Source organism: Canis lupus, chromosome X (genome assembly GCF_011100685.1).
Source record: "Canis lupus familiaris isolate Mischka breed German Shepherd chromosome X, alternate assembly UU_Cfam_GSD_1.0, whole genome shotgun sequence".
Classification (NCBI taxonomy): Eukaryota; Metazoa; Chordata; class Mammalia; order Carnivora; family Canidae; genus Canis; species Canis lupus.
This window is the reverse complement of record NC_049260.1, coordinates 11,824,881-11,844,484: the sequence shown is the minus strand read 5'-3', so window position 1 is coordinate 11,844,484 and position 19,604 is coordinate 11,824,881. Positions and strand designations below refer to the sequence as shown.

Here is a 19,604-nt window from a genome sequence, read left to right as displayed (position 1 = left end):
AAGCCTGGATGGCTCAGCGGTTTAGCGCCGCCTTCAGCCCAGGGCATGATCCTGAAGACCCGGGATCGAGTCCCATGTCGGGCTCCCTGCATGGAGCCTGCTTCTCCCTCTGCCTGTGTCTCTGCCTCTCTCTCTCTCTCTCTCATGAATAAATAAATAAAATCTTAAAAAAAGAATGAGGCAACTGGCTAAATGACCACTTCACTCCTAAAAATAATAATTGTGGTTGATATTCGTTGAGGCCTGCGTGCCAGGTACCATGAGCACTCTGCTAGCACTAGCTCGGTGACTTGGTGAAGGGGCATCATTTGCCAAATAGGCAAACTGAGGTACAGAGGCACCCTCTCTATGACCCCGGAGCACAGAGGTTTCTGTGGTCTCCCCTGCCCTGCCAGGCATCGTGCCAACCACTCATGGGGCATGTTCTCTAGGGGACCACAGTCCATTGGGAGGGGGCTGATTCATTGAGGAGGGATTAGATGCTAAGGTGTCCGAGACGCCTGGGCCAGTGGGGTCCGAGGGAGGCAGTGTCCATCCAGTGGTACTTATACTAAGGCTACTTTACTCTATTTAACAGGAATGATCAAGCAAGAGGTGAAGAAAATCCTTATGCCTCCGTGGACTTGAGTAAAGGAGAAAATAATCCAGGATTCCAAAATGTGGATGATGCTCAGACTTCATTTTAGGAAAATCTGTTTTATTCCCTCTTGAGGTGATTTTTATTATCGTCTGTACCATAAAATTAACATTTACGTATATGAGATTATAAAGATGTCATTAAATATCAAAACTATGGCTCTGTTCAGGAATAGTTCTCCCAAGAAGACATGCCTGGGGAGAGGGCATCTTCACTGGCTTTCAGTATTTATTTCTGCCTTGAGATTCCACCTCTGCTCCTATTTGAGAGTAATAGAGAAAACGTGTCTTTGGCCTTGCCAGCTACTCGGGCGGGGTGGGTGGGGGGGCCGTAATGGAAGTGGAAATGTTTGTTGCATGGCCAGAGTCAAAATAGAAAAGAGGGGCTATATGGTGGGAGCAAGTGGGGCCTTGTATGGAATCCGGATGGATCTCTTTCAAGGACAGTGTCCATGAGTTGCTGGCAGGGTTGCAGGAGCGAGAGTGGCACATGCTGTTCACTTTAAGTGTAAAGGATGGCACACTCTTTTCACATTAAGTTCATCTAAGTACTATAGCGGTCTGCCCACAGATCCAGTGATTGGACTGGATCATGCTTTCTTCAGGATGACAGGTGTAACGGAGAGAGAAGAATCCAGAGAGCTGTTCACAGATGTTGCCTTTTCACTTCCAAGCTGCTTGATCATCATCTTCCTGACAACGTAAAACTAGCCTCAGGGGCCTCCAGGAACCACCCCCCAACCCCTCCACCTCCCTACCCCTCCCCTGCCCCCCACCTCTGCGCCAGAGCACACCTCACTTCTATTGTTTCAATAGAAACTCACTTCTATTTTTCTCTCTGGAGTGACTAGAAATCTCAACTGAAGGTCATCCTCTGAAGTGGGTACCCAACCTCTTAGCTTTTGTATTCACCCTCGATGTCTGTGTAGTGCTGAGCACCAAGCAGACACTCAATAAATACTTACTAGATTCACACTCCTGCGGTCTCACGTGTACTTATGTGCTGGGGCTTCTATCTGCTTCTCCCTTCCATCTGCCTGCCTGAGACCCTTGACCTCTCAAACGTCTTGGAATGTGTCCCAATTTCTTAAATTGCTTTATTGTACAAAGCAGCTGTAAGACAATCTAAAAAGAGGTGTGTTAAGATTGTTTATGCCATCAGGTTAGGGACCAAGCCTAACACTCCTTTTGTACATCTCAGAATCCAGCCCAGTTCTGAGCACGGCATCCACTACACACCGAAGACTGATTCAAAGTAGATGAAAATATCCAAACTCTACTCATCAACTCACTCTCTGTGGTGACCAGCATAATGTTAGAGTAACTTCATACTTAATACAGACTATGGAGAGGGGCACCTGGGTGGCTCAGTGAGTTAAGCGTCTGACTCTTGATTTTGGCTCAGGTCACGATCTCAGGGTCGTGGGATGGAGCCCAGCATTGGGCTCCATGCTCAGTGGGGAGTCTGCTTGAGATTCTCTCTCCATCTCTCTCTGCTTCTCTTCTCCCTGCTGCTCACTCTCTCACCCTCTCTCTAAAATAAATAAATTAAAAAAAATAAAATAGGGACGCCTGGGTAGCTCAGTGGTTGAACGTCTCAGAGCATGAACCTGGAGTCCCAGGATCGAGTCCCACATCGGGCTCCCTGCATGGAGCCTGCTTCTCCCTCTGCCTATGTTTCTGCCTCTCTCTCTGTTTCTCTCATGAATAAATACATAAAATCTTTAAAAATATAAAATACATTCTATGGAGATAATGGTCATGGTGGATCAGTTAGCCAAGTCAAGGGAGGATGACCTTTTCTTCATTTCCAAGAGCACGTAGGCAGTCCCCTGGCTTAAAACAGTAGCAGCAAATGTTATATATCATCATGAAACACGATTAAATAGCATTTTCAAAATTATGCATGTTTTATGTGGTATGAGTATTCCTTTACTCGGCTCCTCTTAGCATCACTGGGCTGACTTTCTTATAAACCTCTACTAATATCTTAAAAATCTTGCTTGACTTGGTTTTGGAAGCTAGGCTTATAAGCAAGGCTTTGGCTCTTTTCACAGTAGAGGATTCTGTACTGTTTGAATTTTTGCAATAAGCATATATTTTGTTATAAAGAGGATTGTTTTTTAAAAACCAAATACAGGGCAGCCCGGGTAGCTCAGTGGTTTAGTGCCTGCCTTTGGCCCAGGGTGTGATCCTGGAGACCCAGGATCAAGTCCCATGTCAGGCTGCCTGCATGGAGCCTGCTTCTCCCTCTGCCTGTGTCTCTGCCTCTTTCTCTCTCTCTCTCTGCGTTTCTCACGAATAAATAAACAAAATCTTAAAAAAAAAAAAACAATACATAGGAATGCCTGGGTGGCTCAGCAGGTGGGTGTCTGCCTTCGGCTTAGGGCATGATCCTGGGTCCAGGGATTGAGTCCCACATGGGGCTCCCTGTGAGGGGCCTGCTTCTCCCTCTGCCCATGTCTCTGCCTCTCTGTGTCTCTCATTAATAAATAAAATATTTAAAAATAAAAACAAATACATAAAAATAAAGAGAAGAAAGGAAAACAGATTTCACAAGGGCCCGTTGAGGAGGAGGGATTGAGTTACTCGTTCCTTCTTTTCCCTTGGGTAGGAAAGAAGCCGTCACACAGTACTCACTAAAGAAATGCTCGCTGAATGTATACATGCCCTAGTGGTTGTTCTTAACCAGGGTGCCTGGGTAGCTCAGTTGGTTAAGCGTATGTCTTAGGCTCAGGTCATGATTTCAGCAGGGAGTCTGCTTGAGATTCTGTCTCCCTCTGCCCCTCTACCCTCTCACTCACACACACCCCCCTCAAATAAATAAATGAATCTTTAAAAAAAAGATGCTCAACTGACTGAGCCACCCAGGCACTTCAACATCTTTTATCTAGACTGTACTACCGGGTGCCTGGGCAGCTCAGTCAGTTAAGCATCTGCCTTTGGCTCAGGTCATGACCTCCGGGTCCTGGGATCAAGTCCCCACATTGGGCTCCCTGCTCAGCAGGGAGCCTGCTTCTCCCTCTCCCTCTGCTGCTCTCCCTGCTTGTGCTCCCTCTCTCTCTCTCTCTGTCAAATAAAAATAAAATCATTAAAAAAAACAAAGTTCCATTTCATTATAAATTGATATTTGTGCACCTCTGTAAAAAAAAAAAAAAAACCCAACAGGAAACTACTATCAAAAGTCAATTCTGGAAACACAGGAATCCGTATTTACATGTGAAGAAACAACCAAGAGAGATAATCAGAAACAGTTGGGAGGTGATGGAGTCAGTGGAATGAGACAATATGAGGATCTCTTAAGGGAGATAGTTAACTTCCATCCAGAGATGAGGAGCAGCACTTAGGGTGTCTTTTCAGTGTGATTGTGCCTCCACAGAGCCTTTCTCTTTCCCTCCTTGACATTGCAGAAAAGACAGCAAGGTGCTTCAAAAGAGATGAAAACCTATGGGCTCAGCAGCAAGCTGTGAAGGAGGGGAGTCCCAGGAATGGTTTAAAGCAAAAGTACCTTTTAGTAATCACCACAAGACACTGAAATAGTACTTTTGTACCTTTGTGTCAAGATACAAGATTGAAATAGAAATGCCAGTCACCAAACTAGCCAGAAACCCTGGAACCCAAACTCAAGGGTTGAAAATGATTAGAAGGCAACAATCAATTCTAGAATGAAGACTGTGGTTACACGGTATCCAAATTGATAAGGATTAGGCAAAAAAAAAAAAGGCATCAAGTTTACCTTAGCATCTTTTACAATCTGTTCTTTGTGGAAATGTATTTGCTATATTCTTGAATATTACTTAATTTTAGTTTTGTATTTGCATGGCATATATACATGACACAAAGAGTCATTGTTCTAATCTGGAAGTCAGATGAGAGTCAAGTCATTTGCATTAAATTATGCACCACCTACTGATGCCCCCCCATATAAGGAGGTCCCTAGGGCACACCGGACAGACAGCACAGAAACATTTGGAAGCTTGTTAAAAATACATGTTCTCAGGCTGCACTCAGACCTGCTCTACCAGAATCTCTGGAGTAGTTCCTGAGGAATCTGTGTGGGTTTTTTAAAGGATTTATTTGTTTATTTGAGAGAGAGAGAGAGAGAGAGGAAGAGACAGAGCAAAGCGTGAGAATACAAGTAGGGGAAGAAGGGCAGAGGGAGATGGAGAAGCAGGCTCCCTGCTGAGCAGGGAGAGCCCCAGATGTGGGGCTCTCGATCTCAGGACCCCAGGATCATGACCTGAGCCAAAGGCAGATGCTTAGCCAACTGAGCCACCCAGGCGCCCCAGGAATCTGTTTTAATGAACCCTCCTTTTGATTTGCATACATGCTAAAGTTTGACAGCAATAAAACATGAAGGCAAATGTCCACATTTTGGTACTTGTTAACAACATATTTAATTATCGTGATAGTGATGATATAAGGAAAAGAACAAATATCCAACAAAGAATTTTTCAATTCTGTTCAATCTTTACACATGGTACACACTCTGTCTACCACAATCAGAAAATGTGCTTCTGCTGTAGGCTGGGAAGTATAATAATATAAAGAGCAGCATACACAAAACTACTAATTTGACTTAAATGTCAAGGAAATCTTTTGTTTCTTACCTTGTTCATTTTGAGATAATACAAGAGGCAAACAGTACACAGAATGCGATTAGCTAAATTACATGGTTTGCGCCTTGCTACTTTCCTTAAAAGGAATGAAAATGTTGGCCAGCATTGACGGTCCTTCTCATCAGATCTCCTCATTTCTTCTTCAAGGCTTGTCTTTTTCCCGAAGTGGTTCAATGGAAGATAGGAGTTGCTGAAATGTGGGACGCTTTTCTGGAAGCTAAATAAAAGAAAAACTCAAAGGCTTAGTTTATGGAAATTATGATTAAAAATAAAATATTGAAGATATGTGTACCTCAGTCCTAAAGCTAGTGACTTTTTAAGCATGGACACATTATGGACATTTCCACTAAAGACAAAACAACTAGAGCCCTAAGAGGTGGAAAAGAAACAGTAAGTCTCTTTATTTGCATAAGATATGGTTGTATGCCTGGAAAAACCAGGAGAATGAATGATAGAACCAACCCAAATGATAAGGAATTCACCCGGAGAGCAGTCTGCAAAATTAACATACAAAATCAATATTCTTCAGGTACATGTACAAGAACCAGTCAGAAGACGCGATGGAAGAGGAAACCCCATTTGGAGTAGCAACGACACCAAAATAAAATAAAAACAGAAACACAGCCCCCAAAATGAGGACAACTGTCAACACTGATGAAAAGGACAAATGTAGACTTACACACATAGAAAAACGTTACTTGTTCCTGAAGAGGACAAATCAATATCACAAAGATGTCAAATTTCCCTAGTTAAAATATAAACTAAACACAATCTCCTCCAAAAGATGAACAAGTTAGTTTCAAGCTGAACAAGTTGACTCTCTAGTTCATAGATTTTTTAAAGTATGCAGAAATAGCACCTGGAATGAATGTAACACTGTAGGTGAACTACATTGGGACTAAAACTTAAAAGATTAAACAATTAAACTCAATTTTTAAAAATGTCTGTAAAAATAGCTAGGAAAAGTATAAAAAAGGTGAGTAATGAGGGAGTACTAGCCTACCTTGGATTAACACGTATTGGAAATCCTCTATAATTAGAACATTGCAGTGCTAGAACATGAATAGAGATCAGAGAACAGAAGAGAAAGGCCCCAAATAACCCCAAATGCGTATGGAAATTTCCTCTGTTAGCTATTTCGGCACTGTTAGATGGTATCTCATCCCTCGTGATGACATGGTCTTTTAATAAATGGTGCTGCAGCAAGCACGTAGTCATTTAGAAAATGACATCCTTGGATCCATGCTTCACACCATATACTGCAACAAACACACTAGATCGGAGACCTAAATGTGAAAGAGTGAAGCCATAAAAATACTAGAGGAAAATCTGAGTGAATGCTACTTTAATCAGGGGCTGGGGAAGCCTATCCAACTTTAACTCGGTTTCCAGAAGCAATAAAAGCCAATGTTAATATAGTCAACTCTATTTTTTTAAATCCTTTGCAAGGCAAAAACAACCATAAATGAAACCAAAAGATAAATGACAAACTGGGAGAAAATATTGACAACTCTCACAGATAAAGTGCTCATCTCTTTAATTTATAAAGGGGTCTTTAAAATCGAGGTGAGGGAAATCAAAAGCCTGATAGAACAAAGGAAAAAGAAACGCCGTCCAATTCTCAGAAAGATATCCCAAGTGCCCTTAAAAATATACCTCACTTGTGAGGAAAGATGTACATATACAAGCTGCACTAAAAGGCCATCTCTCCTCTCTCAGATTGGCAGAAATCCAGAAGCTTGACAATGGTCTGTGTCAGCGAGCTGGTGGGAAAATACCCACGCTGGCGGAGGGGCACCGACCCCGTAGAGGGAACCTGTATGCTCCTCTTATAAGAAAGAAAGGGAAGCACACATGTATGTACACACTCACTTTTGTGCAGAGAACTGTGGGAAAGATAAATTGGAATCTAACGGAAATTGTGAATGTGCTTCTAAAAATTGTGAAAGAGGATATTTTAAAAGTGGGAGACCAAAATGTACAAAATGATACGTGCAGGACCTTTGACCCGGGATTGTCTCTGTGCAAAGCCATCTCAACAGACCGACTGTGGGAAGAAGGCAGTTTGCTCCTGTTTGGGGGCCGCCCCATCCATCTGCTCCTGGCCTTAGTCCCAGGAGCTGGAGTGGGAAAGGCCAGGCAGGTTCCGGCCTTCGACTCCAATCCCTGTCTGCTCCTCTTCTCCATCGGACGCGTGACAGCACGAAGTCAGCCTGCTTGGGGGCAGCGGCAGGTCTCTAACTCTGCTCTGGCCCCACCGGACCGCCCAGCGCTGCCCGCGGCCCTCAGCACCATAGGCGCTACATGGGGGTGTGAGGGGTGGGGGGGCCTCATTTAGCAAGCGAGGCGCCATAGGGTGGGAAATCATGAAGCGCCCCCATCCCAGGGGATGGTGTCAGGCGAAAGGATCAAGTATTATTGTGTGATACAGCCAGCAACTCGGCCAGTGGGGGACTCGAGGCTCCAACACAAGACAGGAGCTCTACGTGTGTGCGGCAAGTTCTTCCTAGCACCCCGCCGAGCGCCTGGTGCACAGGGGCCCTGTGAACCTACAACCACAGACACGAGGAGCACTTACTGTGGTCCAGGCACTGCTCTGAGGCCTTGACAATATTAACTCATGCAACCCACACGATAATCCTATGATGGGGTGGGGGGCGCCTGGGTGGCTCAGCTGAGCGGCTGCCTTCAGCTCAGGGTGTGACCAGGGTCCTGGGATCAAATCCCGCATGGGGCTCCCTGCATGGTGCCTGCTTCTCCCTCTGCCTGTGTCTCTGCCTCTCTCTCTGTGCCTCTCATTAATAAATAAATATTTTTTTTTAAATCCTATGAGCGGAGGGCTACTTTTTGGTAAAGCACAGAGATGGTAGGAGGCTTATACAAGGTCACACAGCTAGTATTGGTACTCGGCATTCTGGCTCCACAGTGCACGTGCTTAGCATGACACCCATCTGCCTTCTACTGGTGGAGGAATGAATACAGGAATGCGGCATCAGGCCCTCTGTCGACGAGGCAGTAGCATATAATGGCTACGAGCTTTGGGCTTTTCAATTAATGTTCTTAAAAGTCCCCTATTATCAAGTACTCTCTAAAGTCTTCCATGGCTCCCCATTGCCTGTAAAAAAGCAAAACTCACACTCCTCTCCCTGTGGTTCAGTCTGCAGCATCCGGACCAGACCTCTTCCTCCGACTAATTCCCAGCCCTTCCAACGGTAGCTACAGCCGAGCACACCCTGCTCCTTCTGGCCTCCTCACCTTGGTTGTGCCGGTCTCCCCTGGACACCCTTGACCACGTCTCCACTCACCTGACTGTGGACACTCTGCTGAGGTTCCCTGACCTGGCTCAGATAACAGTGCTCTCCTCTGACCTCTTTCTGCACTTGCCTACGTTTCTATGCTGCACGTATAATTAGAAACTGCTGGGTGTTTCCAATCTCACAGTGGGGCGTGTGTGTGTGTGTGCAGGTGTGCCCACGTGCGTGCACGCGTAAGTGTGTGTAAAGACTGACTTCCCTGAGGACAGAGACGGAGCTTTGTATTTCCTTACCATCCACCCCCCTTAGTTCTACGGACATCGTAGATGGTTTGTGAGTCAGTCCCCTGCCACGTGAGCTCCATGCCTACTGCCACACACCCTCTTATTCCCCAAGTGCACGGAATGGTTTCGTCACCATCGGGGAGGATGGGAAGAGAGGAGGGACTAGTGTCCATTATGCATTGTCCACGCGTGCTCATAGGTTCTCCGCGACACGTTTTCTATCTCAGGAGAGGCCCCACGGTGTTGTGGTTAAGAACAGGGACTCTGACGCTAGCCCAGCTGTGTGACCCTGGGCAAGTCACTTAACCTCGCTGGGTCTGTTTCCTCTTCTCTTAGCTTTTTTTTTTTTTTTAAGATTTTATTTATTTATTCATGAGAGACACAGAGAGAGAGGCAGAGAGAGAAGCAGGCTCCATGCAGGGAGCCTGATGTGGGACTCGATCCCGGGTCTCCAGGATCAGGCCCTGGGCCGAAGGCGCCGCTAAACCACTGAGCCTCCCGGGCTGCCCCTCTCCTCTTAGTTTTGGCCGCGATAGCACGTACTTCCTAGTATGTTGCCTGATGAACAAATGGGTTAATATTTATGAAGTTCTAGGGATCCCTGGGTGACTCAGTGGTTTAGCACCTGCCTTGGGCCCAGGGCGTGATCCTGGAGTCCCGGGATCGAGTCCCACGTCAGGTTCCCTGCGTGGAGCCTGCTCCTCCCTCTGCCTGTGTCTCTGCCTCTCTCTCTCTCATGAATAAATAAATAAAATCTTTAAAATATATATATTTATGAAGTTCTTCAAACGGTGCTGGACGTAAGTGGCTCGTTACGCTGGTAGCCCCTGCACCTGCACCTGCACCTGCACCTGCGCGGCCGCGCTGCTGGGTTTCACTCCCGAACGCTTGAGGCCCGTTGGGCCCGCCCGGGGCAGGCGCTTCGGTCAAAGCGGCCCGGCCCACGGGTCCTGGGCAACCGCCCTGGGCGCACCCGCCGCCGGCCCCCCGGGGTGCACTTGCCTCGTGCCAGCAGCCGTACATGATCTGGTAGACGGTGTCCGACGCCAGTTGGGGCCGGTAGAGCCGGTGGCCCTGGGAGACCTTCACAACCACCTGCGAGTTGTCGTACAGGTCGTAGGGCTGCTTCCCCAGGCTGAACACTTCCCACATCAGGATCCCTACGGCACACGGAGGGCGGCCGGCGGACAAAGGAAAGGCCGTGTCAGCAGGTGCAGGCTCGGGGAGGCTCCGGCCGGGGCGAGGGAGCCCGGGGAACCAGTCCCAGCCAGAGGCCCGGGCGTGGAAGGTGGCCCTGTGCCCTCGCCTCCGGAGCCCACCGTCCCTTCTCCACGGTCCTCCTCTTGCCGGCCAGCGGGCCATCGGGAAGGCAGCTGCAGGGGGGCTACTGGGGGCCAAGATTCCGGGGTGCTTCCGAGAGGCGGCTGGGGCCTCGTCCCCCCGCACCCCCGGACAGACAACCCCAGCCCAGCCCCTCCTTTCTCTCTGCCTCGGCGGCTGTGCCACGTCTCACCGCCCCGTCAAATCGGCCGCCCGAGCGGATTTACAGGAAAGATCACTGACAAAATTCCTCCTTTTGCCTCGATGGTCCCTGGTATGTTGTGGGTCAGGTGTCCTTTTGAGACTCTGATCACCACCACTGGCTCTCTCTCGGGAACGTGAGTGCCCGGCACGTCTGTGCTCGCTCTCTGGATGGTCACGGTGTCCCGAAGCCCCTCGGAGGCCGCCGCGGACTCCGGGTCTAGATACGGGGTCCTGGCCGCGGCGGCTGCGGCCTCGAGCTCGCCTCTGCCGCTTACAGGCCTGGCAGCGCCTCAGCCACCCTCCGAGCACGCTCCCGTCTCCTCCCCGGCGGGGGGGGGGGGGGCACGTCCCAGGGTTGCCGCGAGCACGGCCAGGAGAAAGCACCTGCCGCTACGCGTGCTCCCTGCGTGGTGGCCAGTGTGCTGTCGTCCCGGCCTAGCCGCAGGATTTCAACAGTCGGCCAGCTTCGAGACTTTGGGCAGCCAGAAATATGTAAGAAGGAAGAAAATTATTCTAGAACCGTACCTGAAGGACTAACTTCAAAATTTCTTTGACTTTCAGGGCCACAGATTTTATGTAAAATATTTACAATAAGGCAATATTACAAGTTGCTGTGGCTGTTTTTTTTTAAGATTTTATTATTTATTCATGAGACACACACACACACACACACACACACACACACACACACACACAGAGGCAGAAGGAGAAGCAGGCTCCACACAGGGAGCCCGACGTGGGACTCGATCTCACGACTCCAGGATCAGGCCCTGGGCTGAAGGTGATGCTAACTGCTGAGCCATCCCGGCTGCCCTGTATTTTTTTTTTAAACAACCTTCTAAAACAACCATCCAAGAGTATACTGCTCCCTTCACAGTTCTGTCTTTGAAGGTCCACTTATCCCAAAAGTAATATTGTTTCAAATATTCAAATCCACTTATTCAAATCCACAAATTCAAATATTCAAATCCACTTATCCCAAAAGTAATATTGTTTCAAATATCCGTGGGGCCTCCTCTCCTTTGAGCCTCCTCTCCTTTGAGAATTGTTTTCAAAAAAAAAAAAATTGTTTTCAGAGGCCCTGGTTCATTTTGAATGTCCTCATTGGAAACAAATTACTTCTGAATGGATTTAGTGTTTGCAAATAGCCAGAAAATATCCGGAGCCAACTTCTAGTTCCTAGGGGGAGTAATCAAGCCCGGTGATGCCACTTTTTGGTCAAAAACAAACTGTAACTCTTGAGTAAGGATACTGAGTTTTAAAAGCATCTTTCATAAGGCGTATCAACACATGGAGAGTGAAACTAATTTTGACAAGTTAATCAGCCCATAAAGGATGTCAAGTATTCACCACAATGCTATCTTCGTGGCTTTTCTTTCTTCTGCGTACATTGAATTATTTTTTTAAGTGAACGATACTACTTTGACAAAAGTAGTATTTTAAAAATGTGTGTCGTGTAAAAAAATAAATGGCTAACTAAATTTTCTTTTACTCATGCAGTCTTTTGGATGTCATATAAAAAGTCAAATTATGCTTATGGACCAAGATAGACATGCAATAGGTCTCAGTTGCAGTTCATATATCCATAACTTTATGATAATTTGGATAATTTACCCTGCATCCCTCTGACAGTGATCGTAAGCAGGCCTGACGTTTCTCGTAGCATAGAAAGATCAGAAAATCCACCTAATCGCAACTTAAGAATCATTTCTGTCCTCTAATTACCTTTACTCAATTTCAGTATGGCTCTTTAATAAAATAGGGGTCAGCAAACCTTTTCTGTGAAGGGTCACATAGCAGGTATTTTTAAACTCTGTAGGTGGTACAGCATCTCTGGCAACTACCCCACTCTGCGGTTACAGTAGGAAATCAGACACAATACAGGAACGAGTGGGCAAGGCTTGCTCCAGGACAACTTTATTTACAGCAACAGGCCACTGGGTTTGGTCCCGGGCCAAGGTTTGCTGACCCCTGATCTAGTGATGAATTTTAACGAGGATGCTAGCTGAAATGAGTATGAGCTGCACACAGCACCGAGCCGTGTTTGGGGCTTGCACCAGGCATGCCCAAAGGGTTGGTCGATGCCAAAGGGGATGGTGGTCACAGCTGCTTTCATGCAGGACGTCCAAGACTACATCTCAAGCCCTTCAACATTTTGGGTTTCACGCAAACTCGGTTCTAGTTTTTAAGGGCTCCTCTCTAAAAACTGTTAGAGGGGGACGCGTGGGAAGCTCAGCAGTTGAGCGTCTGCCTTTGGCTCAGGTCATGATCCTGGGGTCCTGGGGTCGAGTCCCGCATCGGGCTCCCTGCATGGAGCCTGCTTCTCCCTCTGCCTGTGTCTCTGCCTCTCTCTCTCTCTCTGTGTCTCTCATGAATAAATAAATAAAATCTTAAAAAAAAAAGAAAAAGAAATCTCCAGTGGAAGAGCTTGTATCTCCTACGGTTCGATACAAAGGCACTAGCAGGATGCAGGTTTCCTACGGTGACAGTGACAGCCCGACGCGGCCCAGCACAGGTCAGAGGTCAGCACCCTCTTCCATCTCTAGCTCAGGCCACTCGGGCATTTCGTCAGCGCTCGGGGCTTCTGCTAAGAATGGATGTTTGCTGCTCTTGCGGTTTCCTGTTGGGGAAGCGAGCTTACGAAACGGGGCTGGGGCCCGTGTGGCCACGTTCTTACCGAATGCCCAAACGTCCGACTTGCTGCTGTATTTGAAGTAGTGGAACACCTCTGGGGCTGACCACTTGACCGGGAACTTTGTTCCTACTGAGCTGACGTACTGGTCATCGAGAACATACCTGCGGGGACAAAGGTGCACACAGAGCTTCAGGCCCCGGGCCGTGCAGAGTGAGAGGCCTCTGCGGGCTGGGTGCTGGGGGCCGCAGAGCCCCGCCGTCTGGGGGGGGGGAGCCTCGCTTCTCTAGGTCTCCTGCCTCCTTGCAACGTGTAGCTTTACCCAAAGGCCGCTTCTGGCCTGTAGGCTTTGGAAAAATCACATCCCCCTTGGCAGGTACCGATATCTGAATGCAAAACATTTGATGAACATAGAAAAACACGAAAAAATGTAAAAATAGAATGACTCAGGATCTCACCCTGAAGATAATTTGTAATGCGCGCTTGCTCGTACTTTCCAATCTTTTGTCCTACGTTTAATATGAACGAAATTGGGTTTCTTTCGTACTAAGGTTTGCTTTTTCCTTTAAGGGCCTCACAAGAGCATTTTCCCTACGGGGTTACATTTGCTTGCGCAGCATCGTGTTTAATGACTGAATAGTATTCGCTCCTATGGACTAACATTGTAGGGTTTCACCTTGTAAGTTGCTTCTGATCTGCTGTTACAAGCAATAATGAAGGACAGTATCCTCTGGAGACATCGAGACCTTAAAAATATATATTCAAGGATCTGCACTGTATAATAATGATAAAAATAGAAGCAACCTCAATGTCCACCTGTTGAGGAGCAATTAAATATGCTAAAGCACAGTAATGCAGCAGAACAGTACGTGGCCATTTAAGGAACAAGGGAGCTCGATATTTCCCAAAATTAAAGAATGCCCATGGCAAATGGGTACGTGCAAAAGTAGATACATATAATGTAATTCCATTTTTAAAAATTTTAATTCCGGTATAGTTAATATACAGTGTGGCATTAGGTTCAGGGGTACAATATAGTGATCTGACACCTCCATATATGACTCGGGGCTCTTCAAAGCGAGTGTACTCTTAATCCCCTTTGTCTGTCTTTGTGGGAACAAACAATAAATGCACATATTTGTGTATATGATTGGGTATACTTCGGAATGAGGTATGAAAGGACATCTGTCAAATGTGTTAGCAGTAGTTACTCCTACTGCTGAAAATAAGGGGAAGGTGGGGCAGATTCTACTCTTTACCTTCTATGCTCTTGCTATATTTCTCACAAGAAGCATCTATCTCTTAGTTCTATAACTAATAGAGGGGAACCTCATATATTTGCCTAGAAAAAAGCAAATAAATAAGGACTCTTAAGAAAAAAGGAAAATGAGGGGCGCCTGGTAGCTCAGTTGGTCAAGCGCCCAACTCCTGGTTTCGGCTCAGGTCATGATCTCAGGGTGATGGCCCCACAGCTGGCTCTGTGCTCCGCGGGAGTTCACTTGGGATTCTCTCTCCCTCTCCATCTGCCCTTCCCCCACTCGCTCTGGCTCTCTCTCCCTCTAAAATGAATAATAAAAGTGAATAATTTCTTTTTTAAATGAATAAAATGAACAATAATAAAATGAATCATTTCTTTTTTAAAAAAGGAAAATGAAAGATATGGAAACTGAAATTTTGGATGTACTTCATGGGAAAACTATACACACTGAAAATGTTTTAGAGGTATATACTGTAATTTAAAATGTCAGAAAAATCTGGTTTTGAAAATCATTATTTGAAATATTAACAATATTAATATTATGTGAATACTATATTAATATTTAATTTATGACTATATTATGAATAGAATAGGAATACTAATAGCAATAATAAAGTACACTTTCACGGGATTACATAAAGCACCTTCCATACTTCCCTTCCCAGACCCCCTCAGCAGCTCTAGACACCACAAGACACCCAGAAACTCCCCTGGCACTGGGTTCTGCTCATGGCTTAAACTTTCCTTTGAATCATCAGGCTCAAGTGAAGTCACAGGCTTCTGAATGGTGGCAGCACAGGACTTCATGAGCAACAGGGCCTGTTCCATGGCCTCCAGGATTCCTTATTCAGAGCAAGACCTCATGTCTCCCTTTTTCTCAGCCTCAAAGAACTTGACAAGTATATTCCCTGGATGCCAGCATACCAGCCAGTATTCCCACTATGAGAGCAGGTGGGGATCAGTTTCCCTGTTCTAGGAGCTTCTCCTTGCCCTAGAAGCTGTACACAGCGCTTTCTCTCACACTTGGAGAGCTACACATTTGGAGAATCGGTGAAGGAGGCTCAGTGTATGGCGGCTGGAGGGATGGCAAGTAGCACACAGCTAATGGGACATCTCGACCATGTTGAGGTGTCCCAGAAGAGAGGCACTTCTCAGTATTGAATTTTGGAGAAGACTTCAAAAACAGATCCTCCTGGAGCGCCTGGCTGGCTCAGCTGGAGGCGCATGTGACTCGTGATCTCAGGGTAGTGAGTTTGAGGCTCATACTGGGTATAGAGCTTACTAAAAAAATAAACTTTAAAAAAACCCACCCAGATCCTCTTACGGTGTTTTAGGGCTGGGTACACTAAATATAGAGGTAGGCTTAGTCCACTCTTCAGACTTCTTTGAAGCTATACTATTCCTGCTCAGAATTGTGTGAGTTTATGTTGAATTGACACAACTTTCTAGCTGCATTTTGTCTCAATGTTGACATCTACTTGCCCTCTGGACTAAGCTGATGATTCTGAGGGCAGGGATTATGCCGTCCATACCAGGATCTCCCACAAGGCCTTGGCATTATGTAGCTGCTCAGTAAATGCTGAATGGAAAGGCCAACGTGTGCATCTTTGTTTCCTCCGTAAAACCAGGAAAAGTGCCTCTGAAGATGCATAATAAAGATAATGGAAGATGTCTTTAAACTACTATCATAAAATAATTTCTCTAAATCATAAAGTGGTGCTAGAATGCCAACTAACAGAATCTCAAAGTCTACTTTCATGCCTTACTTGGTTATACAGAATAGTTAATGACATGACAGTGAAAACTTTCCTAGTGTTAGCGCTATGCCTATTTGAATGAATATTAACAAGTATACAGAAAGGGCTGAAGGAACCCTGCTTGAGTTAAAATACATACATAAAAAATGTGTTTATGCCAATAATCTGGCTATGACACATTACACCTGAATATTTATTACTATTTACGAGTGTTTATTTTATACTTTATAATATTTATATTTATTAGTATTTATTTTATACTTTATAATTATATATAAAATTCTATATAAAAATTCTATATAAAAATATAAATTTATATATAATTTTATTATAATCTAATAAAATTATATTATTATATATCATTAAAGATTATTATAAAAATCATATAATTAAAAATCATATTATTATAATTATATATCATAAAAGTCATTTTATAATTTAATATAAGTTGTATTATATAACTAAATATATAATCATATATATCTCAAAAAATGCGCATATAAGTTTTATATATAATTATATATTTATATATAGTCCTATATATTTCATATACTTGTATTTATATATGCTTGTATATTATATATGTGATTCATGAATCATCTGCTAGTTGTACAATCTTAGTTTGCCTCATGTGGGCCTTATTTCCAAAGAAGTCCTGGGGTTCAGTTCACACTGGTGGGCAACCACGTGTCACCGCGTCGCCGCCCGGTGGCTTACCTGGTCATTCCGAAGTCCGACACTTTCACCGAGAGGTCGCTGTCTACCAAGCAGTTCCGAGCCGCCTTTGGAAGAAAAACAGAATCGCCACGTGGTCAGAGTGGCCCGGAATCTCCGGACGCCAGAATCCAGCGTCTTCCTTCCCGCTGGCGGAGTCCTCACGGAGCCTGACATTGCCAATCGCACCCCCCAGATGTTGAGGCACCTTCTCCTTGGCAGTTCTGCAGCTTTCGGGGTGAAGACGTGCTCCCCTGCGTATCTTCACGCATGCACCCACCCGGCCAAACAGCCCGAAGGACGTTACGCGTTCAACACAGAGCCTCAGCTCGTGGGCAAGAAGGGAAGCGTTATTTCCAGAAGGTTCCTTCGCCGCCCTGGCCTGGCGGGATGGCAGCGTGCCTTCGGGAGCTCAAGGGGACCCCTAAAGATAAACAGCAGCTCCCACCGAGCCAGGCCCTGCCCACGCCCCCCCAACCCCCGGGGGGCCAAAGACACGCGCAGATGTCGCCTCCTTTCCCTTTTGGGTTTCCCAGGCCGCTCCAGCACTGAGCCCTCCTGGGGCAAAGGCCACCTGGCACCTAATGCTGGTGAGACGCCGACACTGACCAAAGTCTTTCCCTTTCACCGGTTCTCCTTCCTACCAGGACACGGCCACCTGCGTCCTGACGGCCGCTCCTCCCAATCTCTTATTTTGCAATTGCGGTTTTCATCCCACAAGGTCATGTGCTTGAGCACGTCACAGGTGGGCACGGGAAGAGCCAAGCGCTCGCCCCTGATGTCCTTCCCAAGGACCCCGTCACTGCAGGTGGGGACGCTGCGCTGCTTGCTTGCCCCGAGCGGCTCTGCTTACCAGGTCCCTGTGTATGAACTGGTGGCTCTCCAAGAAGGCCATGCCTTCACACACGTCGTAGCACATCTCCAAGAGCTGCGACGCCTCCAGTCCCTTCCCGTGACTCTTCAGGTAATTCAGCAAGCAGCCATTGGTGATATACTCGGTCACTATGTATATGGGGTATCTCTTGGAGCACACCCCATAGAATTTCACCAGCTTCGGATGGCTGAGTTTCCTGGAAATGACAGATTGGCAGAGTTCACTACTGAATTTGCACACTCCGGTTTCCAGATGTTCTGAAAAACAATCACTCTCACATTTTTGCTTGTTTTAATCGCCCCCCCCCCCTTCTACTTGAACAAAGAGAGAAAAACGTTGTGCATTTTATTCTGGGAGCATTAGCCTTTGAAAGCAAAAAGAAAAGAAAAAAAAATCTGCCTCTTAGACGACATCAACACCCCCAGTAGCAAGTTAGCAGTTGTGGGTGCTCTGTGCACCTTTCCCACAGAGAACCAGCGGAACAGGGGTCTGTTGCCTCAAAAATCTCATTGAGTCTCCCGGCATCTAGAGAGCCTCCATGCCTGATGTGCCTCAGCCTCACACACTGAGGGCAATCACTTCCACTCTAAAGTATTTAACTTTCTAAGTTTTGAAGTCCAAGCACTTTTATTCTCAAAAAAAAAAAAAACAAAAAAACAAAAAAACAAAACAGTTGTATCAGAATGTGAAGGGTGCAGGAAAAATGAAAATAGTTGCCATGTTAGGGAAGTGAGATTAGCCATGAGTTCTCTTTCTTTTTTTTTAATTCGTTTTACATTATTGTTACATTATCTTTCTTTTTCTTTTAAGATTTATTTGAGAAAGAGCACACACAAGTGGGGGAAGGGGCCCAGGGAGAATGAGAGAGAATCTCAAGCAAACTCTCCACTCAGAGGCCTATGTGGGGCTTGATACCATGACCCCGAGATCCTGACCTGAGCTGAAATCATGGGTCCAACGCTTAACTGACTGAGCTACCCAGGCACCTCACGTTATCTTTCAATAACTAATTTAGAAAACAGTAATGATATGACATAGCCCTTCTGGTAGGTGATGACAGATAGATGCTCAGCTGTTACGCTGCTCATCTAGTTGTCCATATAGTTGATCAATGTACAGGCTAATTCTTTAATGTTCAGGTGTTTAAAGTAAACCTAAAGCCAACATGTCGATTTTAGAATTTTTTATGAGCATTTATTCAATATTCTCTATAGTTAGAACTGTTTATTATTATTTTTTGTTTTTATTTTTTAAAGATTTTATTTATTTTTTTCATGAGAGACACAGAGAGAGAGGCCCAGACACAGGCAGAGGGAGAAGCAGGCTCCATGCAGGGAGCCTGATGCAGCACTGGATCCCAGGACCCCGGGATCACGACCTGAGCCACAGGTAGATGCTCATCCACTGAGCCACCCAGGTGCCCCAGTTATAACTATTTGAGTAGTTCTTTTCTTCCTTCTTGGTTTAGGGACATGCCTTATCAGGTTGCTCAAGGCTATCTATGAGCTCTGTCATGCCTCCTTTCAGCTCTTTTAGAGAACGGCCTGGAACTCAGCATTGCTCCCTACGGGGGGGTGCTAGTGGTGGGACAAAGGTCCCTCACCCAATAAAAGCTGTTCTGTGAACAAATTCAGTCACTGACCAGGGGCCCCATGGTGGGGACACCATGGCAACTGATACTGCCCGCATGATAGGCCTCAAATTGGCCATCGGCTGAGCGGTAGCATTGTCCTCTTAAGGTACAGTTTGACCTCCTTCTTTATGACTAGGTGATTTGTTAATGACTTTTCATGATTCTGTGTGATTACCAGCCATCTAGTAGCAAAAACTATGTTTTAAAGGTACACCATGACACGGGTTACACTATAAACCTAAAGGAGTTTCCCCTAGATTTTTCTGTCCTACAAAAGGAGGACATCAGGGGCCTCCTCCCCAGTTTTAAGACAGTATAATTGCCAAAGCCAGGACAGGCTACATAATTTGCAGGGACCAGGTATGAAATGAAAATCTTTATTTAAGGATTATTCAGAATTTCAAAATGGTGTGGGGTCA

At 45.9% G+C, this 19,604-nt stretch overlaps 2 protein-coding genes across 5 annotated transcripts in view; one reads left to right on the top strand and one right to left on the bottom strand.

Annotated features, from left to right (window-relative positions):
- The window catches only part of ACE2 (angiotensin I converting enzyme 2), a 38,815-nt gene extending 38,129 nt beyond the window's left edge, over positions 1–686 (top strand). Inside the window, 1 exon segment of the mRNA NM_001165260.1 lies at positions 578–686. Within this exon segment, the coding sequence (NP_001158732.1) occupies positions 578–686 (109 nt within the window).
- Positions 687–5,008: 4,322 nt separating this feature from the next.
- The window catches only part of BMX (BMX non-receptor tyrosine kinase), a 52,722-nt gene continuing 38,126 nt past the window's right edge, over positions 5,009–19,604 (bottom strand). For 3 of the 4 annotated variants that reach the window (XM_038586877.1, XM_038586876.1, XM_038586875.1), the window contains 5 exons: positions 17,532–17,748; positions 16,682–16,746; positions 12,995–13,113; positions 9,796–9,953; positions 5,009–5,472 (listed from right to left, as the gene is read on the bottom strand). In XM_038586877.1, the coding sequence (XP_038442805.1) occupies positions 5,398–5,472; positions 9,796–9,953; positions 12,995–13,113; positions 16,682–16,746; positions 17,532–17,748 (634 nt within the window). In that variant the 3' untranslated portion in view covers positions 5,009–5,397. The remainder of the gene's footprint in view (positions 5,473–9,795; positions 9,954–12,994; positions 13,114–16,681; positions 16,747–17,531; positions 17,749–19,604) is intronic. The other variant, XM_038586878.1, reaches the window with a different exon arrangement.